Source organism: Ctenocephalides felis, unplaced genomic scaffold, assembly GCF_003426905.1.
Source record: "Ctenocephalides felis isolate EL2017-DRISC unplaced genomic scaffold, ASM342690v1 CF-g0.4_SCAFFOLD_03265, whole genome shotgun sequence".
Classification (NCBI taxonomy): Eukaryota; Metazoa; Arthropoda; class Insecta; order Siphonaptera; family Pulicidae; genus Ctenocephalides; species Ctenocephalides felis.
In genome coordinates this window covers 886,443-913,059 of record NW_020539419.1, presented here as the reverse complement: position 1 = coordinate 913,059, position 26,617 = coordinate 886,443, and the positions used below count along the sequence as shown (strand labels likewise).

Here is a 26,617-nt window from a genome sequence, read left to right as displayed (position 1 = left end):
ATAAATCGGTTGACATATTGCGGCCCCGAGATGGCGACTTTATTATTATCGACTCATGTAATAGTCATAGTAGCGTCACCACCTTTATTTTTACTGAATAATATATGCTTTTATAAATCTAGCTTAAAACTAATTGATGCACAATTTTTTTGACCAAATCCTCTTTGGTCAACATATAATTACCTGTGCAAAAAACATTGATTTTCTAATTCAAGTCCAAAATCGGGCATTGTTTGCCCCTGAGCCTTGGTGATCGTCATCGCAAATGCCAATCATACTTCTCATTTAAAACTTTCTTGCGACACATGGCTTCTGTTTTTATTTCTTAAGTTCATTGCCTGAAATATTGGGGCATGTTTGATGCCTTCGATAATCTTGGGCTTTAATATTAACACAATCTGTTGCAGGCTGTAATATTAGCACATTTTATTCATTGTTTTTCTGCTTGATGAATTTACTATCAAACACTTCTATGGTTTAATACTTACATGGTATTTTTTCAATAGACTCAATAGTGCACCATCAATACAATTACCTTAATTAATAACACAGGTCAACAAGAAAATGGTGCAAACTATTTTAATGCTGTTTTTTAAGTATATTTGGGGCGCTGATTTCAAAAATACATTGGTTTTTTTCTATGAGCTTTAGTTTTCAAGATACGATATATATGATATATTTTACGATATTAGGTGCGCAACTAAGTTCTCGCTGTTTTTTCGATGAAAATGTAACTTTATTATAAAAAAATGCATCAATTGAGTTCGATACAGTTCTCCAGTGATGGTTTCACTCGGTTTCAACAGCTCATAACAAATAAAACCGACCTGGTCCCACCATATGTAGAGCATAACCTTCGCAGTGAATATTCGGCCAAACCGAGATTTTCTCGTCTTTGGATTGGTGTAATGTATTCATTTTTTATCACCTGTCACGATGTGATGAAGAACCTCTTTTTTTCTCGCCGCTGGAGCAGTTGTTTACAGGCGAAAAAACGACGCTCGACGTCTCTTGGCTTCAACTCACAAGAAACCGAAGTTTCTTGCTTCTAAATCATCCCCGACGCATGCTATAGCTTGGAAATGGTTTGATGGGTAACTCCTAATTCTAAAGCAAGATCTTCTTGAGTTTGGCACAAATCCTCTTCGAACAAGGTCTTCAATTTAGCGTTTTTGAAGGTTTTGGCCTTCTTTCACGAGGGTGGTCGTCAACATCAAAATCACCATTTTTGAAGCGACAAAACCCTTCACGGCATGTTGTTTCGCTCAGAGCAACATTTCCGTAAGTCTCGATGCACTTGAGTTCCGTTTTTTTTTGAATGGAAGACGAAAATCAACACTCCTCGCAAATAACGATTGTTTGGCATAAAATTGGACATATTCACTTAACCAGAAGTATATAATGCAAAAACGAAATCAATTATGTGTCGCAGCAGTTTGTTTACTTACTCTAAGCTTGCTTCAACTAAATCGACACCAACCCTTACTGTTGGGCTTTAATATATAACACAATCTGTTGCAGGCTGTAATATTAGCACATTTTATTCATTGTAGTTTTCTGCTTGATGAATTTACTATCAAACACTTCTATGGTTTAATACTTACATGGTTATTTTTCAATAGACTCAATAGTGCACCATCAATACAATTACCTTAATTAATAACACAGGTCAACAAAGAAAATGGTGCAAACTATTTTAATGCTGTTTTTAAGTATATTGGGGCGCTGATTTCAAAAATGACATTGGTTTTTTTCTATGAGCTTTAGTTTTCAAGATACGATATATATGATATATTTTACGATATTAGGTGCGCAACTAAGTTCTCGCTGTTTTTTCGATGAAAATGTAACTTTATTATAAAAAATGCATCAATTGAGTTCGATACAGTTCTCCAGTGATGGTTTCACTCGGTTTCAACAGCTCATAACAAATAAAACCGACCTGGTCCCACCATATGTAGAGCATAACCTTCGCAGTGAATATTCGGCCAAACCGAGATTTTCTCGTCTTTGGATTGGTGTAATGTATTCATTTTTTATTCACCTGTCACGATGTGATGAAGAACCTCTTTTTTTCTCGCCGCTGGAGCAGTTGTTTACAGGCGAAAAAAACGACGCTCGACGTCTCTTGGCTTCAACTCACAGAAACCGAAGTTTTTGCTTCTAAATCATCCCCGACGCATGCTATAGCTTGGAAATGGTTTGATGGGTAACTCCTAATTCTAAAGCAAGATCTTCTTGAGTTTGGCACAAATCCTCTTCGAACAAGGTCTTCAATTTAGCGTTTTGAAGGTTTTGGCCTTCTTTCACGAGGGTGGTCGTCAACATCAAAATCACCATTTTTGAAGCGACAAAACCCTTCACGGCATGTTGTTTCGCTCAGAGCAACATTTCCGTAAGTCTCGATGCACTTGAGTTCCCGTTTTTTTTTTGAATGGAAGACGAAAATCAACACTCCTCGCAAATAACGATTGTTTGGCATAAAATTGGACATATTCACTTAACCAGAAGTATATAATGCAAAAACGAAATCAATTATGTGTCGCAGCAGTTTGTTTACTTACTCTAAGCTTGCTTCAACTAAATCGACCAACCCTTACTGATAGAGCCATATACTGACAAACAGCGAGAACTTAGTTGCGCACCTAATATAAGGAACGAAAGTACAAAAGAGTAATACAATTCCTAATGTTATTTTAATGAGATATGACTACTCGTACATACAAACTTACAAGACCCATTCGGCCTTAGTTGGGACATTAGTTGGCACTGTGAAAAGTTCTTTTCCGTGACGACCTCGAATGGACCTGGTTTCGGCAACTTCTTTGTATCTCAAAAACTAGAGCTGATACAAAAAAATGGTTTGCAGATTTGAAATCAGCGCAAAAAATACTGTAAGAATCAGCTCTAACATTTGAGGCACCAAAAAGAAAAAACTTTTTTTGTTGGCCTGTGTAATAATCAGAATCAACTGCACGTTAATCATCCATAGTAGTCATTTGAAGAATTTTACCACTGTGCTTTATTAGATTTAGTTATTATTAGAGTTAGTTGCTGTTAGGAAAATGATAAATTTTGTTATAATGCCTGATTTGTATCGTGTAATAAAATGACGCTGTTCAATATATGAACATATATACCATGCATCGTAATATTCTCTGCTAAAACTTTTCTTTCAATAAGCAGAATGATCTTCAAGCAAATTTGATTTTATAAACGCTTCCATTAATAAACACCAATAATGATGCAGTGTTACACATGCTTCTTATTTATCTATGTTGCCAAGTACCAACCGTCACTATATCTCATAGAAACGCATGGAATCGTTCATTCATTCGTTGCATTCCTTGCTGTATGGTCTTTGGTCTAGAGTTATAGACTCTCGACAGAATTCAAACTATGGTAAAAAGTCAAAATATTTTTTAATTAAATAATATAAAATTTCGACTATTTATTGAGATTTTTAATATACCCTATGTCCTAAATGGGATCTATGTGCACATGGTGAGCAAAGCAAATTTTAAATCGGTTCAGGCGTTCATCGAGGACAACGCCTGTGACACTAAATTTATATAAATTAAGATATTATTATGGCTCTCCTGTTTTGCTCTCTTTGCAGTCTTTGTTTCCCAAAACGAAACCATTCTACAGCTATTTGAACAAAATTAGCTTTAGTAAATCCAGGAGTGTTGTTAATTATTGTCTAAAATAAAACCGAACAGGGATTAGAAACATTAATTGAAATAAATTATAGCTAAATTACCTTTAATCACTTTCATTGTTTTCAGTTTGTTTACTGGCATATTACTTTTTCGGCCATACCAGGAACATACCACGAACATACATATTTTCTGCAGAAGTTATTTCACCAATTTCTCTAACATAGCTTTTCTAAAAACAAAACATTAAAAACATAATTACTACCAAATTATTTTATTTCAATATCTCTCAAGATGCAATTATAGTTTACCAATTCTGCGACATATGATTCATTTTTTTTTAATTCTTCACAGCATGTAATATCGTCTTCGGCACTAAGCGGAAATAAGGAATCGAAAACATTACCATGTTGATTAGATGTCAATGCAGGACAACTTGAAGTGTGAAGTAATTGGTCCATTTTGGTATTCAAAATGGCAAGCTCCCTTACAAGGTAAACATCAGGTTTACTCTTCTGGGATTTTGATGAAACTTCGCATAGTTGTAGAGTTGATGGACAAACCGAACACCTTTAAATATAAGAGTTCTATTATATGGTAAACTAAAGCTCTCGTAGTACGTTTTGGCCAATTCAGTTAATGATCGAGGAAGATTTTTTTGTAATAGATTTATTTAGCAATCAGAAAACTACAATTTTTCTATAAGCTAAACTGCGAACTATGTGGGTGTTAAAATAAGATAGGATCCACTGATCTATATTACATTATGTTACTTAATATATTTATATATATATATATATATATATATATATTATATATATATAACTAATGATTGTACTTAAATACTATGTAGAAGCCACTTTCTCTTAATCTTGAGTTTTGTTGAGGGCGCAGTAAATCCTTTATCGATTCATTTGGGTGCATCTCCAATCTGTTACGGTATTTTGATGATAGTTCCTTTATATGTTTCGTGCACAGTCAGCATTTTTAGGTCGCCATAGACAGTTTGATTAGTGACATACCAGGGTGAGTTGAGGATGGCTCTTAAGATTTTAGTTTGTGTTCTCTGCATAATTTCCAGATTAGATTTAAAGGCGCATCTCCACAGCTCTAGACCATAGGTCCATATTGGCTTAATGATGGCCTTGTATAGCAGTAGTTTGTTTTCGACGGATAATTTGGACTGTCTGCTAAGTAACCAGTTCATCCCCTTCATTTTTAGTAGAATTTGTTCCTTTTTCTTTTTATATGTTCTTTCCACGTGAGTCTTTTGTCTAGACTCTAGATGGAGTCCCAGATATTTTACTACTTGTACTTGTCGGATCATGATGTTGTTTAAATATACAGAAGGACAAATTTTTTGACACAACGTGAATGTTATGTGCGCTGATTTTGATTCGTTAATCCGTATGTACCATTTGTTTAGCCATTTCTCTAATATGTAGATATAATTTTGAGTCAGTTGAGATGCTAATAGAGGATTTTTATTTCTGAATAAGATAGCAGTGTCGTCTGCAAATGTAGCTATAATAGAGTTAGGAGGTATTGGTATATCTATTGTGAATAATACATATAATAATGGTCCCAGGATGCTACCCTGCGGGACACCTGACCTTATTTTACAGAAATCTGACAGTTCAACGTTCACTCTAATCTGGAATGATCTGTTTTCTAAATATGATTTTAATAACTTGAAGTATTTAACTGGAAAGTGTTTTTTAATTTTATATAACAACCCAGGATGCCATATCTTATCAAAGGCCTGACGAACGTCCAAGAAAATGCCACTGCAATATTCATTTTGTTCAAATGTTTTATTAATATTTTCAACAATTCTATGGATTTGTTGAGTCGTTGAGTGTTTATGTCTGAACCCGAACTGATGTGGCGGCATCCAATTGTCTATCGGTAAATCATATTTAATTTTATTATATATTATTTTTTCCAGTATTTGGGGCAATTGTATTCTCATAAGACTAATATAGAAATTATACAGAAATTTCAAAATAAATTTTTGAAAATTGCCTTAGGAGCTCCAAAATATATTCCCAACTGGTTGATTCATGCCGATACGAATACACCTACCATAAATGAAGTAATACAACAAAAACAGCGCAGAAGTATAGAAACAAGCTAATCAATCACCCAAATACATTAGCAAACTCATTGATAACAGAGAACTATCGAAGAAGATTGAAAAGAAAAGCGCCATTGGATCTAAGCCATCAACTCTCCTGAGAAAAAAAATTAGAAATAACTTAATCATTATTTATAAGTAATTATTCAATAATAAAATATTGTGAATTTTATATAGAAAGGAAAAACAACTACTGAGTTGTTTTTTCCAACATGACAATGTCCCTTCTCGGCGGACTATTGTAAATTCATTAAATTTACTAAATGTCCTTTACTGGACAGTTGTAAATAAAAGAGTTAATAAAAAAAATTTTGGAAATTATAGGAAGCAAGCTGATAGGTCTGTATGACGAAACATCCGTTGGATTTTTACCTGGTTTGAGCATCATTATAATTTATGCTTTCTTAAAGTGGTTTGGCCAGTAACCAATCCTGAGTATAGCGTTGAATATATATGTAATTGCAATAATTGTTTTCCTTGGAATTTCTTTAATGATTTTGTCCGTTTTAGACAGGCTTAAAATATATTTTTCAAAATTTTCGGAAGTGGCTAGTTTTAATTTGCTTTGAGCAATCGGCATAATTTATTAAATTGAGTTTTGTCTTCTGGCTTGTGATAACGTTGCCATTTTGCTCTTGCCCTCCTTTTCTCCTGTATTAGATTTTTTATTTCCAGCGGGATATCTTGCACTTCACGAAAATGTAATTCTGGAGTTGCTTGTACCACTGAATCCTGAATGTTAAGAATTAAGTCGTATATTGATTTATCGATATCTTCTTCATTTTTCAATCGCATTTTAAGATTTGTTCGTTCATTTAGTGTATTGCGAAATTTTTCCCAATTTGTGAATTTATTATGAAGCATTCTGTTGTTTTTTATAGGTATTGGTGCAACTCCTATTGTTAGAATGATTGGAGAATGGTCAGATGATAAATCAAAAGATGGTTTTATTTCAATGTATTTTTCGTCAATATTCTTTGTAATAAAAAAATCGAGCAGATCCGGTATTTTGTTAGTATCGCTCGGCCAGTATGTTGAGCTTCCAGTTGATATGTAAGAGAGATTGTTTTCATCTATTGCATTTAATAATTCCTTGCCTCTAGATGTAATTAATCGAGAACCCCATCTTGTATGTTTGCAATTGTAATCTCCTCCTACAATAAATTTTGGGCCTAGTTGTGAAAGAACATTTTCGAAATCATTCTGTTTAATTTTATGTCGTGGCGGACAGTAAACCGCTGACAATGTTATGTTATACGACTGCAACTTGACTTTTATTGAGGTTGCCTGCAGGAGATCATATTGATAAACTGGTAAAGGATAGTGGTCAATTGTGTTTTTAATTAATATAGCGGTTTCACCATGAGCTGTACCACCAGGATGATTGCAGTGTGCATCGTGTAACCAGGTATTTTAAAATATGAAAATCTGTGAAATGCGTTTCACTAATTAATAAAATGTCTATTTGGTTAATTTTTAAAAATGTAATTATTTCCAATCTATGTTGAATGATTCCGTGAGCGTTCCACAGTGCAATTCTTAAAAATTTAGCCATTAGTGTTGTCTTTTATTTACTAAGGTTGTAAGCATACTGAGCACCATAGTGTTTTGTTGAATCAGTTGATTAAACATATTTTTAATTCTACAAGAAAAGCTGTGAAGTTCGGCCCTGAACTTGTTATGTTTTCAGTACTGTTGTTATTGTTTAGTACCTGGGAGCAGGTTCGGTTATGACCTTGATGTGAATTAGACATTGTGTTGTCAGAGCGAGAAATGGCGTTTCCATTATTTGATGTGATATGGTTATGCAATGTTGTTGGATTATTTTTGAATTTTTGATTGTATAGTTTTTGATAAATTGGGCACCCGCGATAATGAGCACTGTGCTCATAGAGCAGTGATAACAGCGGTTCGGTGCGTCATTCGATTTTTCACAGTCGGCAGTACTATGGTTATCAGAACATCTGGCACAAACGTGGGGTCTGTTGCAATATTTTTCGTGTGACCAAATAATAAGCAACGTTTACATTTTATTACTGTTTTATTATTATTAGGGGGTTCTACACGAATAATGTGATTTAAAATTTTTGTTATCAAGTAGACATCTTTATTATTTTTTATCGGTTCTAAATTACGTAAAAAAGATTGAGCGGCGATTTAGTTACTCTGCTAATAATATTTGTAATATTTCTGACTTGTGACCCAATGAAGCAAGTGCGTTGACAATTTGACTTACGTTCGTTGTATGGTGCAGGTACCTAATGACTACCCGATACGCCCTCTCCTCTTTCAATTGGTATGTATGGTGTGTTACTTTAGTGTTCCTAAAGTGTTTGTAAGTGTACGAAACACATCAGAATGTTATCAAGTAGACATCTTTATATTTTTATTTCGGTTCTAAATTTACGTAAAAAAGATTGAGCGGCGATTTTAGTTACTCTGCTAATAATATTTGTAATATTTCTGACTTTTGTGACCAATTGAAGCAAGTGCGTTGACATTTGACTTACGGTTCGTTGTAATGGTGGCAGGTACCTAATGACTACCCGATACGCCCTCTCCTCTTTCAATTGGTATGTATGGTTTTACTTTAGTGTTCCTAAGTGTTTTGTAAGTGTACGAAACACATCAGAATTCTCACATAAAATTGATTGTGTTATTGTTGACAGCGCGCAATGTGTATTGTTTTGGGTCGATAATTGTGTTTAGTTCATGAATCATTTTGTTCATGTCATCAACGTCATAAGTAAATATAGGCGGCGGCTTTTGGCTTGTTTGGTTAGGTGTGTTTTCTTGAGAATTGCTACCGGTACTTTTATGAACTTCTTTAATTGATTTTAAGGTTCGTACCTGTTTTGTAAATTAATTGAGTACAGAGAAAGTGTTCCATGTAATTTTCGTTTCTTTGGGTTTGTAGCCAGCTGCCATGGATGTCCCGGATTGTAGTCACTATCTTCGTTCATTTCTGAATCCTTAGAAATATTAGGTTGTGGAGTTATGTTATTTGCATTATTAATTAGATAATTTTTAACGTAATCAGCATCAGTCATAGAAGTATCTTGAAGCACATTTTGTGATTCTAGTATCGGCGGGATGTTATTCATTTCCCCGAAGGGAATGAATTACTACACGTATTGACACTACACTATAACAAATGTTTTTATTTTTCCCAGTATTAAATTAATTTGAAATACAAAATCAATAGTACATTAATACACTTGTGTTTTCACAATAACAACTGTATAAATAACCGGTTTGTAGGTAGAACTATTGTTGACCTTTAGACATGTTATCGCCTCAGCGGTTGCAGGTAGACTGATTTAACACAATTGTTCAAGGAAGATGACAGCAAACTTTTTGTTGTTGGGGTGCATCATAGTCAAGGAAAGCCAAATGATGCCAACGTGACTTGCCAACGATGACTTTCTTTTTTGAATTTAAATTAATTTCTTTCCGTTGCAATTGAAATCGCAGCATTTGAGTTCGCAGGAGATTTACACTTAATAATCATTTTAAGCTCAGCTGTTCTAGTAATTCTGTAAACTAAACTTTTGTTGTAGATATTTTACCCTTTTTATAGCCGCATCTATAAGTTGTCTAAGAATTGTTCTTATTTCTAAGAATTGTTTGCAGTCTCAAAGCAAAGTTTTTCACGGTCTCATTTAGTACTTCTTGGATTTGCTGAATTCTATTCGAAGAGAGCATGTATTGTGCGACTTGCATAGCCCTACCTTCTAATTTGACATGTAAAATAAATTTTTATAATGCCCTATGATCCAGTCGTATCTATACTTTCAAAAGCATGTATGCAGAAATTCGATTTTGATATGTCCCATCGAAAGTTTTAACAATATCCATTGCTCTTCGTAAGAGTAAAACTGGGCTGGGAGCTATGTCTGAAGTTTGATTATTTAGATCAAACTTTAATAAACGTAAAGGTGAAAACTCAGGATATGTAAAGGATTTAGGAGTGACGACTACTTCACTATTAAAAATTTTACTGACCAAATCCAAATTACTACTGTCACCTGAATTGAATGAAACGCGGTTTTCAAATATGGAACGTGTTGATCTGCTAATCACGCGTGGCGTTGGTTGTAGCAATTACTCTCCTTATCATCAGTAAATTTTAACAAATGAATTAGTAACTGGCATAGAAAATGTGCAAACAAACAAAAATTCTCTATTTTTCTAAAACTTTGAAATCTCGTTTTAACAATAAATTTATATAAAAAATGGTACATATATTCAAAAAATTGTATGGATTAATATAAAATTTCAGATTTATTCTGAATTTTTAGTTCTAAAATTTCGAAATTGGCTCTAAAAATTTTGATTCTGAAAATTGGGTTTTTGTTCTAAAATTTATATAATCTAAAAATTTACAAGCAATAATTCTATAATTAGACTATCAATATAGTTTATCATATATATGAAATCTAAAATTTGATCAATCTAAAAATGAATAGAGTTCACGGTCATAAAGACACCAAATTGATTTATTTTCAGTTAACTTTCTTGAAAACAAAAATGCCAATGGTTGCCATGATATCGATAAATTTTGTTGTACTTTAGCATAGGTTTCCTGTCCAAAGCATTAGTAAATATTGCTAAAGTTGCATTCGAATCAGGATGAGAAAGAAGTGCAGCATTTGCCAAAGCTACTTTCATTTTACGAATGGCCTTGATACATTTGTCTGGTAAATTTACAGGTTTATTTCCTTTAAGAGCATGTGATGATAAAAGAAAGAGTGCGCGTAAGCAAAACAAACAAATGCGATTGAAGTAAAACTTTTTTGTTATCATAGAATGGCATTTCAATTGTAAATAAATACATCATATAACAATTTTGAATAATGTTTATTAGTAATATGGTAACGCTTGTGATGCACACTTTTATTAGTGTCACCCATTATACATATTTATATGATAATAAATTATAAATTATATATTTATAATAGTATTAAAAATATTTATAATTTTTGAAAACAATAATGTAATTTAAATCATACTCCAAATATGAAATGATCGGTTTGTCATTGTAATTAGCAGTTCGGACTTGGACCTTCATTTGAGAAATGAAGTAATTGCTGATTAATTCTATTAATTCTATTATATTCTATAATATTCGTTCACACAATGCATTATGTAGAACAAAGCCTAAAAAAATATTGTTTTCACAATTTCACTCATCATGTAATTGTGATTGAAGAACTTCATGTAATTAAAATTAACATACATTCATTGACTGCTTGTATTATTTTTTACTTTTTTGCTGGCGATATAAGCTCATTCTTTGAGCAGCTGTAGTATCTGTGTTGCCTATAAAAATATTTTCCATTTTAGTAATAACCTCAAAGGTATATAGTAACCTCAAAAACCTCGAATAATACAAATTAATTCTTTGTTACTTTTTTACACGGCAAAGATTTTTTATTTGTTTTATTATTTGCACTATAATTATTTACGGGGGACGGGATAAAATATTCTACCGATCCAGACATTTTTTATTAACTCAAGATTTGTTCAAATAGTTAACCTTAAAATGTAATGACATAAAACAACAAAAAAGTAACAATATGCTTCACGCTTACGGTGACGTACGCACGTACAAAGTTACGCATACAAAGACACGTCGCCTCGCACATGATACGACGTCCGTATAGAAATGATATCATCGAGAGCAAATGACGAACCAAGGGCACTCGACCCTTACCTTGCCTTATCTGCCGTAACGCACTTACGTTGCATTTGTACGGATTTACACCTTAGTTGCGCCTAAGAAGTTTTACTTCAAAACTTATACAGTGGAGCTTGAATAAATGCTGTGATAGGTATGTAAGCTCTATAAAATTTACACATACCTATGAAGCGTCATATTTATTTGCCGTCTTTGATAGTTCAGAAGGTTAGAAAATTCTTCTACTGCAGCTCTTTTTTCCGATAATTGAGTAGAACCTCTTGTCGTTATTCCGTGGCCTAAAAAGTTAATAGTTAATTTCAGACGTTGAAATATCATTTTCAGTTTGTAGATCGTGAGAATACCAGAATGTCATCTATGTAGCATACACAAAAATTTAGACCTTTGAGAACTTACAACGTTTGAGCGGCGTTTCGTAGACTATATATCATAAAATTTTATTTAAAAATTCCAAATCGTGTTGTATTAGCATTTATAATACGTTGGAAACTTATTGAGAACTTCTCAGCTTTTTGTTTGTATATTCGCTTATTGTTAGTGTGAAGGCATGGAAGGGGAACTCAAATTGACTGAAGCGTTCGTAGTGGTCATTTTGAGCACTATGGGATGATATTATAACCGAAATAGTGAGCAAATACGCGGGAAATGTTATTTTATTTCAAATTTAAATAAATTAAATAAAAATGAGGCACCGAAGTAGATTGTAAAAGCAACAGTAGGAAAAGCGAGTGTAAATTCTATGAATTTTCTACAGCCAAATGGAAATTAAATCAACGTTAACATTGGATAGCTGCTAAACTATCATAACCTTATCGTTATGAAAAAAAAACATTTTGGAGTATCATAAATTGTTGTAAAATTGTTATGTTTAGCATAAAGAAAATTTTGAAGTAAATAGATTGTTATATTATCAAAATTTAATAATTAAAAGCAAAAAAAGAATATATTGCAAATAGTTCAATATTAAGGCTGAAATATTGAAAAATTCAAATTTATTATATTAAATTAATTACATATATATTAATTACACATAATTATGGATTAATTTTAATTGAATGATTAAAAGCCGTATGATCGTATATGTAGTAATTGGATCTAAAAAATCAGAAGAGGTATTGACTCCTGCCTACTTTTCAACAATATTTCCTTCAATTTACAAGTCTCGACAAGTTAATGTAGTTTTTTCCCTTGGTCGTAATTTGGGGCTGCTATTTTATTTGATAAGTTTTGGACTCAAATCATGTTTTTATAATAATGTCCAAGTCTTTAGTTTGACCAAAAATAATAAGAAGGGGTGAATTAAATTTTTATTTACTTATTCTATTAATAAAATATTTTTATCATTATGTATTTTTTTTATCATGAACTATTCCAAGATTTTGAGCCCCTTAACCTTAAAAATGTTTACTGCATTTCTTTATTTATTTAATCATTATACTTAACTATGTTTTAAGTACGCTGAAGTAAATTTAATAAATTCAATAAACATTCAGCGTTTACTTTATTATTGTATATTGATTATTATTATTTATAACATTTATTTAATATCTTTTTTCTTCAACAAACATATAAAAGCATGTGAAAACCACGCACTGATAGCAAAATGATCAAATTTTCATATTTCATAAATAGTTCATATTCAGTCTGTCTGGCGGTCACGCACATAGCGAATATCGCCCCCGTGACTAGTGTTAGAACGATAGTATCGATACTGAGTAAGTATCGATACTGAGTACTTTTGGGATCGATACTTCGGGCCGATTCTTTTGGCGGTATCGATACTTTGCGCCGATTCTACTAAAAAAGTATCGACTATATTTTGTGACCGCACCAAAAGTTCGACCGCATTTTATTAACCCCACTCATTCTCTTTTGTCGCGGCCGCACCGCTCTTCATAGATAACGAACAAAACAAGAGATAAGTCGTCGAGTGCTATATGGTTTTTGTTAAAGAAAATGTTTATGAATGCCCCCAGTTCGAAGCCAATGATTAACAATAAATAAAAGAATTAGAGTTTAAGATTACGTACGTCGATAATATAATATCTGTTACCCCCGCGAACATATGTTTATCAACGACAATAAATTTTGTATATCGTATGCAAAAATCTTGTTATCTGCGAAATTGTCATGCAACCGACTTTGGTTAAATAATTTATTAAGACATTCCATTTCCGATTCTAATTTTTAAAGCGATACTTTTTTTCTAAAATAAATATTACTTCATAATCTTATTTCTAAAATAAGTAAGACGTCTTACTTATTTCGAAAATAAGTAAGACGAAGAATAAGTAAGATTGTAGCGGCGGCAGCTTTGTCATTTCATTGTTCCACGCGGATGCTGCGGCGTCGCTAAATCATATCGACGCAATCTAAACTTACAACTGTAAAGGGTATTTGTATTATAAAATAACTTAAACAGCTTTGGAGTAGTGTTCTTGTATTTAAATATATATACACAAATATTTACAAATTATAGTAAGTTCTGACAAGAGGCAAGATTATTAAAGTCTTCTATCGCTGGAAGGATCGTAGCCAAGCTTCTAGATTGAGCCAGTCACCAAACGTTTGAGTGTTTATTTCCGTGTATCTCAACGTACTATATTCACTTGGAACGTCGGTTCAGACTCTCTCAAGTTGCTTTAATAAGTGTTCCTACTGAAGTGTATTATATTATTGGCACCCTGAGAGCTGATCCGCAAAGAGACAGATTCTGGAACGGGGCTCTGGTTTTATACTCTGGAGGTCCGTCGAAGCCCAACCCTCGTTTCTCTGGTGGTAGGTGGTGGACATTCTCCCATCTCGTTCCATCTTCCCTGTTTGCGATGGTTTGTTCTTTTTCCTTATCTCGTATTGGTCTTCGGTGGTCATGTCCTTTTCTGACCTGTACTTATACTTGGACATGACCCCGTCGCAATGATGCAATTTGTGTTTGTGTGCTCATGCAATATCTACCCCCTCAGTGCGCCTCGATGCGTCTCGGTGCGCCTACCACTACTAGTGACAAGTGCACATATACCGTTACTTGTCACGACACTGTGTACTTAACAAGGGCTGCACTGGGGTGTTTTTATCTAAATATTTAACATGCTACACAACTAATTTTTGCTTTTTCATTCTTTTGAAATCAATTAATTATTTCTTAATCATTTTGTTATTAAATATAATAAAAATATATAGAATTATATAGGCTTTTCCTATCTGTGTCTGAAGGTACAAGCATAATATATTAGTATATTGTCTAGGGGTACAAGTAACAATTGATCATATCTCCCATTTTTACAATAAGCTGTTTACTTTCGGGTTGAAAGGATGGTCATTGTACCTAATCTATTGTAAAAAGAACATAGTATGCAAATGCGTTCAGTGCATCTGTGCACATACAACTATTATATGTAATAGGATGATAGTAAAATAATTTTAAAGATTTCTCAACACAATTATTTCTTATGCCTATTGTTAGTTTCGAATATCATTCATAATCAGTATTATAACTAACGCGATTGAATAAAAGCCTAGTTTACATATAGGTTGAATGTTTCGAAAGATAACATACCCTACAATATTATAAAATTTAATTTTTATATTGCGTATTTAATGATAATAGAAGTAATTATGGCAATGTTAAATTTTATTTTGTTTCTTCTGTCTATTCTCATTATTTATTAGTTTTGTAAGCCTTCATTATATATTATACGCAGTGTTAAAAATTTTTATATAGTTTTTATTCTGATTATAATTGTATATTTTATGTAATTAACTTGAATAAAAAAATGTGCAATAATTATTTTAAAACAATATAGCGTAATTTTATTTAAAAGTTGCTACTTTTTTATAAAAAAATAAATACTAATTTATAGTCATTGAGTATTTCTATAAAATTATTATATTTCATTTCTATATTCAAAATTTAATACTTCTGTTGAAAATAAGTACTAATTTATATTCATTAAGTATTTCTATTAAAGTCGTTCAATAAAACCATTGAATACTTCTATTGAAAGTCGTCACTTTCGTAGCTAGGTAATTATTTTTAATCGTCAAATATTTCTGGTGAATCACAATTTAATTTGAAACAATGATGCTTTTGCAACTTCAAAAATAATATAATACTATTTTTTATAATAGGATACTATTTTTTAATTAATGAGTATTTTTCTTTTTGATATAAATTAGCCGATACTATTGTTATAAATGAATACTTTCGTCACAAAACGATACTATTTTATAATTAATGAGTATTTTTCTTTTTCATATAAATTAGCCGATACTATTGTTATAAATGAATACTTTCGTCACAAAATGATACTATTTTATAATTAATAACTAAAATCATAAATGAATACTTTTGTCACAAAACAATAGTATTTTTTAATTATTGAGTATTTTTCTTTTTGATATAAATTAGCCAACACTATTATTTTAAATGAATACTATCGTCACAAAACTATACTATTTTATAATTGTTGAGTCTTTTTCTTCTTGATATAAATTAACCGATACTAAATTTATAAATATATACTTTCGTCACAAAACGATACTATTTTTTAATTAATGAGCATTATTCTTTTTGATATAAATCGAATTTGAAATTAGTATCGAAAAATTATTGTTTTAAACTTCTCAAAATATTGAACATGATGCTGATTTAACAGCATCAAATACAGGCAATAGAATTTACCATAATATTGTAATTCGATCTGTAGAGAATTTTAGATTTCTCTTGCTCTTATGTTTGATTTTGGTGAAAAGTACTCAATATTCGATACTGTGTAGTATCGATACTTTGCCTCGATACTTCTAACACTACTCGCGACCGCAGCATTTGCCTGTCCATGCCGATAACGCTGCCGATTCCACATCGTTTGTTAAATCCAAAAAAAAAAAAAAAAACTAGTGGTGACGTATGGCATCGTGCTTTAAGGCAAATTGCTGGAACTTACCGTACCAAAAAATATTTTTTTAAAAAAAAGATTAACATTTTTGAAAAAAAATACTCTGAAAGAATTAGATTTTTGAGACACTATAAATTTTTGACAAAAATTTACTTTTTTTCTAAAAAAGACTTTTTGAAGAAAAAATTATTTTGAAATATTTTGAAAATCCTGAACTTTTTTTCAAAGCAATCGTACTGCTTTAACTGCATAGATACTAAATATCGAAGCGCGTTAGCGCCGCGCCGCCGTCTAACGAATAAACATTGCTACGGAACCCATAGGAATGTTAATAAAATTTATACTTATTGTAAAAATCTCTATAAAATATTTGATAATTTGAAGTGCATATGTCTTATGATCATTTTTGACCGCCAGATGGCATTTTTTTTACTTTTTTACTAGATCTCCAAAACCGCTAGACATGCCTTCATAAAAATTTGATCAGTTCATTATCTTGCTAATACAAGTAAAATGTTTTTTGAATTATTCAAATCGGACGCTCCGTTCTCTTAAAAACTGAGTTACCGTTTTTGGCACTTTTTACCCCATATCTTCGGAACGGCTAGACCTGCCTTCGCCAAAAACTAATCAGGTCTCCTTATCAATACGAATCTAATGTTTTTTTGCATTATTCAAATCGCTTCATCCGTGTTCCCGAAATCGTCGACGAAAATTTGTATTCGAACACACACACAAACGCATACACACACACGTATCCATTTTTTCTAAGGTATGCCAAAATATTCAGAAACCTCTGAAACGTAAAGGTATATAAAAATTTTCATTTTTGATTTTTTTGCGATTACTATAACTTGCCTCCGGGAAGTTAAAAAAATTCTGGATGGTACTAAACTCATCATCGTTTGTTCAAGACTACAGCAACTCAATAATAATATTGGGATTTACCATAGACATTACACTACATGGACTGCTACTCTCATATGTTTTCCGTTGCATATAGTGCTCAAATATAGAAGGGTCTGTGGCGTCACTTGCTGAGCGAACGTTGTCGACAATCGCGGATTCTCGATTGATTAAATGTCATATGTCATATGTTTTATTTTACTAACTTGATTGAAATGCGCAACTTTGATTATAGATGGCGGCACATGTACACTTTGTAAATTAACCTCTGGTATTACTTTTACATTTGTACATATAATCAATACAGCCAAAAAATCGGAAAAAGAATTAATATTGGAAATAAGAACAAAACGTACGAATTACAAAATATGTTTTTAAATATATCAAAGACATATTTTTGAAGAATTATCAACTAGACAGAAATAACTGACAAATATTAATTAAAATATATTACAGACATATTTTTAAAGTACTACAAATTAAAGAGAAATAACTTATTAATATTAATTACTTAATGACTAATAATATATTAAAAACTCAAAAACTAATAAAAGAAAAGCGCAGGATATTGGCGATGGAATGACAAATTTAGCAGGAATAAGAATTTAAAAAGAAAAAACGTACAGATAATTTAAAAAAAAAACTAATATTTTGCAAACAAAATATTCCTAAAAACATAAAATATATATACTGATATAAAAAATAGAGAAAACTAATTTCCTACGATTGAAATTCATTTACGAGACATTCTTGTTTATTATCTCTGCATTTAAAATAGTTATTTTGCTATCTAATCAAAGTTGCATTTGACGAAATCTTAGATTAGTTTGCGTTTGGAGCCGCGTGAGCGCTGAATGAACGGTATGGCAAGGTGTGCCGGCACCCTTACAACTTACTCCGCTCTCTGTTTGCTTGCTTTGTAATCTATGTCGTGCGGTGAATCACTTTGCATTATTTTCAACCATGTGTTTTTATTATGTCAATTTGATTCTGTTTAAATTCAGTGTTTTAATGTACGATTAATGACCTAAATTGGCGATAAAATTATTTGCAGGCTTTCGGTTAGTATTTTGGTGTGTCGTAGTTTCGTGTATTTATTAAATCTGTGAAGAACATTTGACAGCTTTCTATTCTGCATTCTCTTTTATTTTATTTGCGAAATATTCGTTTGCAACGTTCTTGCTTTTTGCTTCTTGCTTATTGCTTATTGATTTAAGTTTAAACTAAACGTTTGAATCATTTATCAGCTTATTGAGTACGTATTCACTAATTTTTTTTATCGATATTGTTTCAATGCATATGCTAGTTATATTTTAACAATTTCTTATATGAGCATTTCATGTTTTCTTTCTTTTCATCAGATTTTCATATTATATTTGTATATATCCAATATAATGTTTTATAATTTCAGATGTTGATAATGAAACACTATTCATGATGAAAGGTATTGTGAATGTTTTGGCTGCATGGCTGTTCGAGGTAATTTGGGTAACAGATTCTTAACGTAAGTGCCTTTATGTTTTTCATATCAATCTGGAACACTACAATCAAACACTCAAATTATCAACTAAAACAGTAACAGTTTATAAACTGATATGTATCATATATGCAACTAAATGGAGTTACAAATGTTCATTCAATAACATTCCTAGCTTTTTTCTGCAATTTATTGTATTGTTCCTCAGTATACTCACACCTTATCGGTGTCCTGTATGGGGTAGACAAAGTTCTAATGGTTAACCTGAAACTCCTCTAAATGTAAAACTGATACGTTTTCTCTTTCTTGATTTGCTGTATTAAATATATTTATGAATTACCCACTACCCAGTAAGCATGTGATGTTGCAACAATATTCTATATAAATCCCTGCCAACATCCCCGCTTTGACAATAAACCAATGTGGTGTAGATGTTTGTTTAAAATTGCAATTGTGATATATCGATCGGTCGTTTTTTGTGAAGGCTATCAAAGGCTATATTTATATTGAGAGAGAATCGTTACATCAAATTATCTTATATTTTAGAAATTTTAATAAGTGTACATTTTGTTAACATTTTTTTTTATCTGTGATACTGCGACGCGGCGCTTACGCGCTTCGGTGTTGTTCTCTGAAATAGCCGCGTAGCATGAGTGCTTTAAAAAAAATTCAAAATTTTCAAAAAAAATTTCGAGACAAAAAAATTCAAATTTTTCAAAAAAGTCTATTTTTATAAAAAAATTTCAAAAATCTAATTTTTTCAAACTTTTTATTTAAAGAAAAAATTAAATAAAAATCGAAATTACGACTACTAATTATTTTGATATATGTTAAAATTATTTCAATTTAATAAATGTTCAAGTATAAATAAATAAAAAAATTATTAGTATTGCCCGAAATGCTTTTACTGATGGCGTGAGGTTTGAATAGGAATGCTCAAAAATAATTTTTTATCCGCAAATATATATTTTTAATAATCTAATCATAAACAAAATATTTATCTAAAGATGCTTAGTTCTAATTCTAGTTGTTTGGAATAAATATCAAATATTAAATGAATAACTTGTGAATTTTGTGAATTTGCTATACACAACGCAATGATATGTGGTAACTCTACTGTGGTAACAGGAAAGGTAGGATTATCGAGGATTAAGGATGGCCGGTTACCAACAAATGGTGTTTGTTTTATATTGTTAGTAAACTTGGCATTGAAATAAAATGGGAAAGTAAGTACATCATATATATAACTATTGCTCTGATGGCGCGTGCTGGTACGGGGTTAAAAGTTCCACGACCAAAGTGTCAAAAACCAGTAAAGCTAAAGCATTGTTCAACAACAATATTTGAAAGTAGAGGGAAAAAATTTATAAGCAGCTATAACTTTGACTCTTATGACTTTGCTATCTGGAGATAAACTGTAATCTTTGAAAATTCATAATAAAAGTATTTTCTTTATTAGTTAAAAGTGAAATTATTTTGTAAAATACCTCTAAAATTAAAATAAGACATTAAACCTGTTTGCCATCTGGCCGTTCCAAGTTACCCCGCCTATAGGGTTAAAAGGTCTCTATAACAAATATTTGAAAGACAGAAAAACGCACATTTTTACATTAATGAAGTAGCTGGTAGTTTTACCGAACGTAGTCAGATAATTGTTTGTTTGAAATGTGTCATTTGTTATGATAAAATTGGTTTGATTTTCATAATAAAATTTATAGTTGCTCAAACTCAAATTCGACCTTTATTCGACAATTATACACAAAATCCAGAATCCAGAAGAATCTGAAAAGCTTACAACGTAATCAATAAGTCGAAATACCAAAAAAGACTTGGATTGGATTATACCATGATTTCTATAGAAAGTGTATAAAGCTTCCAGTTTGATTGTATTGACAAAACATAGACAAACTAATGGGGCTTATTGTTTTTTATAATATCTCATTGTATATAGCATTCAAACAACACATCCTTATACACTTAAAGTATTAATATTTTTGATTCTCTAGAAATTGTTTAGAATATACCTTTCTTAGCAAAACAACGTTTGCCGGGTCAGCTTGTAATACTATATATGTTCTCAGAACTAATTATAAGTAATTGCCGGAAAATCGATTTTCACTTTTTGAAGCTACTCTTAAAATTTTTCTCTTGTAGACTGATATCGAGGACATCCAAAAAAGATGTGGTTAAGGGATTCTTCTTCATATCCACATGTAAATGTCGGGGAATTGATCATCTTAATTTTGTTTAGGTGCTTTCCAAATCTCCAGTGATCTAGTCGGATCCTACATATATTTGTAATGTATTTTCTATTTTGTTTTATTTTTTTAAACCAAGGTTGCGTAGATACGTTCGGGTTTATTGATCCATAATTGTCCTTTTTTCTCTAGAGCCTTTACTACTAGAGACGCATGTTATATTATTTGCGTCTTATATCATTTTAATTTTGGCACTTCTCAGCTGCTTTCCGACAATAATAATGTAGACATTACATTTTCTTTATTTATAATCATGAATTTATTATATTTTAATATTGCCTTAGCCTATAAGTGAATAAAAATGTTTGGCAAATGACAGTTGTCATTTGTTTTTAATGTCAAACCATGCCTTAAATATTTTCAAGGTCAAACAATGATAAGCGTTTTTTTATATTTTTTTCCATTTATTTCTACAATCTAACGATATTTCTATGAATCTAAAAATTCTAAAAAATTTCCCGAACAAACTTCAAGTAGATTCATGAAAATCCGAATTATAGTTTAGGAGGATTAACCATTCATATAAACTTACACAAGAATTGTATATATATATATATATATATATATATATATATATATATATATATACTAGCTGACCCGGTGAACTTCGTATCACATAAATAATCATTAATAAAAATTAATTAAATCTTGTATATGAAATAATTAACACATTTGGTTGGAATTAATGCGTACCTTTCATATATACTATATTTTAATTATCAAAAATACCTTTTTTATATTTCATATATAAAATATTTTATACATTTGCTTATGAATCGAATGTTTTGGACTCAATATAAAGCTTTTTGGTCTTTTTTTGCGGTGCGTAAATGAATAAGGATGATGGTTTCCCGACGCGCGAACACGCAACGTATAATTGGCCGTGTGCGAAACATAGAAACTCTAAGTTGATACCGCAAACCTGCAGCGACTGTCCTTGCGATTTGTTGATGCTCATTGCAAAAGCGAGGCGTATTGGAAATTGTAAACGCCTGAAATCAAATGGTAAATCCGTTGGGATCATGGGAATTCGCGGGATCAATACATCTTGTCCCTTGTATTTACCTTTAATTATTTTTGCCACAATTACATTATTCATTAGCTTTTTTACAACCAATCTTGTTCCATTGCATAGTATGGGTTGATTTAAATTACGTAGCATGATGACAACTGATCCTACTTTCAATTGTAAATTATGTGGTGGCAGCCCAGGCAATTTTAATGAATTTAGAAATTCTGTAGGATAGTTCAGTATATCATCCTGATTTGTAGCGGTGTCTACAGATTTATAAGTAATGCATTCCCCTGGAAGTGAACTTTGTATTGTTGCATTGAGATCGTCGACATCTTTATTTTTTGCCGCCAATATCGCTCGTTCGCTCAGCCAATTGAGATCGTGAAATTGTTGGTTTATATTTGGAAATACGCAGTGAATAAGCTCCTCCTTTGTGTTTGTGAAGCTACAAAAATCTGCGGGAAATGTGATTAACCCGCTCGAGGCATCAACTGCGACATTACCATTTCCAATATTTAGTAACTGCTTTGAAAACACTTTTGCTGTTTCATCTTGTTGCAAAACCACTCGCATGTTCGTTGTTAACTGCAGTTTCTTAACATGACGCCACAAATTTGATGATTTTAGGCTTGCGTTTAGTTCGTCAGCAACAGTTGATCGCGGTATAACTGGAAGAGTTTGGCGAAAATCACCTGACAACAAAATCATTGCTCCACCAAATATATTTTGATTGTCACGCAAATCTTTCAGTGTTCTGTCCAGTGCTTCCAGTGACCTCTTGTGAGCCATTGTACATTCGTCCCTGATAATCAATTTGCATGTCTGAAGTATCTTGGCCATGGCGCTAGTTTTTCTGATGTTGCAAACTGGTGTTTCATTGATTTGCATATTAAGAGGTAACTTCAATGCTGAATGTGCAGTTCGTCCGCCTTCTAACAATGTTGCTGCAATTCCTGATGATGCCAATGCTAGAGCTACGTCATTTTGCGATCTGATCTTTGCCAATAGCAATGATAACAGGAATGTTTTGCCAGTACCACCAGGAGCATCAAGAAAAAAAATCCCTCCGGATCCACTGTTCACTGCTTGTATCAAATCATCATATACAATCCTTTGATGATCATTCAACTTTGGAACAGTTGTGCGAACTATTTCAGTCAATGTTTTAATATCATACTGTTGCTCTCTTCTTAACTCATGGTTAAATGCATCTTCTACACAACGGTTTGGTGCTGTTAGGCCCAAACATGATAATATTTTATTCGCCATCAATAAACACATATCCTCTATCATGATCAAAGTTTTATTATAAATTTCTGCAGTAATTTGTAGTGCTGGATTGAATGTTTGACAACGCGCACTATGTAAAATATCCTCAGACATGTCATCTCTATATTTGATCCACAAATCTTTCGGATTTGAGGGAAAACATGTTGAAATTATAATCGCAAACAATGTACGCACTTGATGCGGAGATGAGGATATTATGGCATCCTTGAGCGTATTATCCCAATGCGAATCGTCTTCGAGCAACTGCAACATGTGACATGCTTCACGGTAAGTCGCACAAAGATGTCCATCAACTGTTTTCAATTGCTGAAATGATGTCGGTCCAGGAACATTAACCAGCAATAACCTAAGGTAGTAACATTCATCATTATTTGGATGTACTGTATAAATGCGCCCTATAGCATCTGTAGCAAATATATTTGGATATCCTTCAACCGGTGTTCCTTTTTTACGACGTTGAAACGACTTTGATGATGCGTTCCATGTGTAATAGCGCGGCATATCAGCATACATCAAAGTACGGGCAAAATCATCTCTTTGGCAAATTGAAAAGAAACTTGTTAATGTTGTTGGAGGTGGATGCGCCGCTCTATCAACGGCATTAACGGGGTTAAAATATACTCTTTGTCCATTTTCTAAATGGACTGCCAAATGGACTACAGAAGGGTGTCTTTCATGTATTGGGAAAGAAAAAATTCTCCAAATTGCTTCATTGCTACTTACGTAGCGACCCATCTGATACTCAGAAACTTCATCATTTGTTTTAGCAACAGCGAACATGGCCATGTCACTACCTTTGTTAATATATTTGCATATATATTTTATTGATTTGACAGAGTTACAAAATTCTACATTGATGTGTGCTTGAAAAGTTTTGGATAATATCGGGGAGTACGGCACAATCCATCGGTTGTCAACATATAAATCTCGTCCTTTTACCTTCACAACTACATATTGCCCACCATCCGCAACTGATTGCCTTCGATACAGCGGATAACCGTCATTTCCAGTAATGGTTTCAGCAGTTAGATTTCTCGGGTATCGTTTAGAGCACTTGCCGTCAATCATACAGGTCGAGCTATCGTTGAAAACTCCGCAAGGTCCATGTATCATATGTTTAGTAATTATTGCATGCAAATTTGGATCAACATTTTTATTAGGAATCTCTGCTGATATGACTGAATCAATATCTTCTGGCCTCATTTTGTCAATTAACCAGACTAAGATGTGCGCATGTGGAAGACCACGCTTTTGCCACTCAACTGAGTACATCCAGCAACGTACTTGGCCATATACATGATGCTTTATTATGAAATTCAACAAAGATTTCAATTTTGTTTAAAAACTCTGGCTGTAATATCATGTCTATCTCCTGGTGTTTGGTCGTGTATCAATTCTTTCTTAATTTCTATCCATTGCGGGTTACATATAAATGTAATGAATAGATCGGGGCGACCATATTTTCTAACGTATGTCATTGCATCTTGTGCGTATTCGTGCATGTGGCGCGGGCTTCCAATGTAGGTAGCCGGCAAAATTGTCATTTTACCCACATCGTTTGCATTACCATCGGCAGTAATAGCATCACGAAGATGGATGTATTCTTCAGATCGAAGGTGCTGTTGGTTTAAGCGTATGTATGTTAATCGCTCAGTCTCAATTTTGACGTACATGTCAACAGCGAACTGTTGAAAAAGTCGTTGACACATCAAAATGTGGTTTATTTCACCATCACGGATCATCAGCCTGTATGAATAAAAATTCATAGCGCTAACTTTTTTATTGGTTTCAGCACCTAAAATCACAAATAATAATATAGATATTGAGTTAAAAAATATTATTTAATTATGTTTATAATTGCCTGTTATTGGATTAACCATTTTGACACTAAAGTGATACCCATCTTCTCCCTGCCAGAAGATTAACGGATATTGTAAAGCATCATAAGACCTATGAGTTTCGGACACGCGCCTTAATTCATTGTTTCGGCGGTGAAGCACAATATCTCTCGATTGCATATTTTCTCCAACAACGACTATAGCCACCTCATCAATTGTTGGTGAATTAAATCTTCCTGCATGCTCACCAGCAGGTGTTTTGTCAGCTCTTATCACAATATTATGGCTGTCTGATGGCATTCGATCAAGTGCCACTTTGAATAAATTCACTAAACAATTGTTGCGATGAAGAAACGTTTGCAGTTGTTGGACAATGGATCGCTTTACTGATGGATTATGAGTACAACGCGTATCAACTTCACGTCCTGATTGCCTAGGAAATAAATTTGTAGGAATTGATGATCTGCATCTGGTAATGGCAGCAGTGCCCCCAATAGGTGATGAATTTGTCCTTGCACCTTGTAATTTTTTATGACATTTTCAATTTATTTTTTATACAAATACAAATTTACATTAGAAACATTATGATATATTACCTTGAACGTCGGTATGAAATTGTTCTGTACTATATGCGTTGCTCCGAAAGATGTCATTTGGAAGCAGTTATTATATTTTTGGATGTTGGATAAGAAGTGTTTAGAGTCATTGGTCATTCCAAAAATTAGTGAGTGTAATGGATCAGGTGGTGGTACCAATTGTGGCAACTTTACCTTACCGCCAGCACAACATAGTCCTGCAGATTCACCATTGTATTTTAAGGCTTTACAGTGCTGACAAATGATCGACATGTCTCCAATTTTTACAAATTTGTGGGCACTGTAATCTATTTCGGATCATAAGAGAATGCTGCTCGCTCCAGGTTGACTGAAGCATTGCTTCTGCGAATTCGAGAAGTTTCATTTTCGCGTGCTCGCTGCTGTTGTGATCGATTTGCAGCAACTTGTTCTCTAAACTCAAGCAAATCTGTCATTGCAATCTGGCTATCATTATTATCAGTCTCCATTTGCCCATCAGTGCGGTTATTACGCGAATTACGTTTTTGGCGTGTTATTTGACTTCTACGACCAATGTCAGGTCTATTTCTTCTCGGCATCGTGAACAGCTGGTATCAGATTTATATAGTATAGATACTACTGTATATATGGTTTGTGATTCTCCTAAATCACATCAAAACACTATACTACTTCAGTAACTCTGTATTCGAGTTAGTGATTCTCCTAAATCACACTAAAACACTACACTTCTTCAATAACTCTGTATTCTCACTATCTTTCACAATAACTTTGATTCGGCATTAAGCTTCAAACCATAGATAAAAGAAGAGTAATCAAACAGAGCATTAATCCTTATGTTAACTAATCAACCAATATTGCTTATATCA

General features: G+C 32.6%; 2 protein-coding genes across 2 annotated transcripts; both read right to left on the bottom strand.

Moving 5' to 3' along the window:
• Positions 1-21,802: 21,802 nt before the first annotated feature.
• LOC113382080 lies at positions 21,803-24,541 on the bottom strand. Its single transcript, XM_026620638.1, has one exon. The coding sequence runs from the start codon at positions 24,539-24,541 to the stop codon at positions 21,803-21,805; it is 2,739 nt and encodes a 912-aa protein (XP_026476423.1).
• A 1,018-nt stretch (positions 24,542-25,559) lies between these two features.
• Positions 25,560-26,329, bottom strand: LOC113382079. The gene is made up of 3 exons (XM_026620637.1): positions 26,113-26,329; positions 25,773-26,059; positions 25,560-25,694 (listed from the first exon to the last, which is right to left on the bottom strand). Exons 1-3 carry the CDS (start codon positions 26,327-26,329, stop codon positions 25,560-25,562), a joined length of 639 nt encoding a protein of 212 aa, XP_026476422.1.
• Positions 26,330-26,617: the final 288 nt, after the last annotated feature.

Bases quoted from the DNA above. Each gene is read 5' to 3' on its own strand.
- LOC113382080 (XM_026620638.1), bottom strand. From the start codon at position 24,541: ATGAGGCCAGAAGATATTGATTCAGTCATATCAGCAGAGATTCCTAAT.
- LOC113382079 (XM_026620637.1), bottom strand. From the start codon at position 26,329: ATGCCGAGAAGAAATAGACCTGACATTGGTCGTAGAAGTCAAATAACA. The intron at 26,060-26,112 runs GCAATGCTTCAG...GATCCGAAATAG, and splicing joins AACTTCTCGAATTCGCAGAA to ATTACAGTGCCCACAAATTT. The intron at 25,695-25,772 runs GTAATATATCAT...AAAAATTACAAG, and splicing joins ATTTCATACCGACGTTCAAG to GTGCAAGGACAAATTCATCA.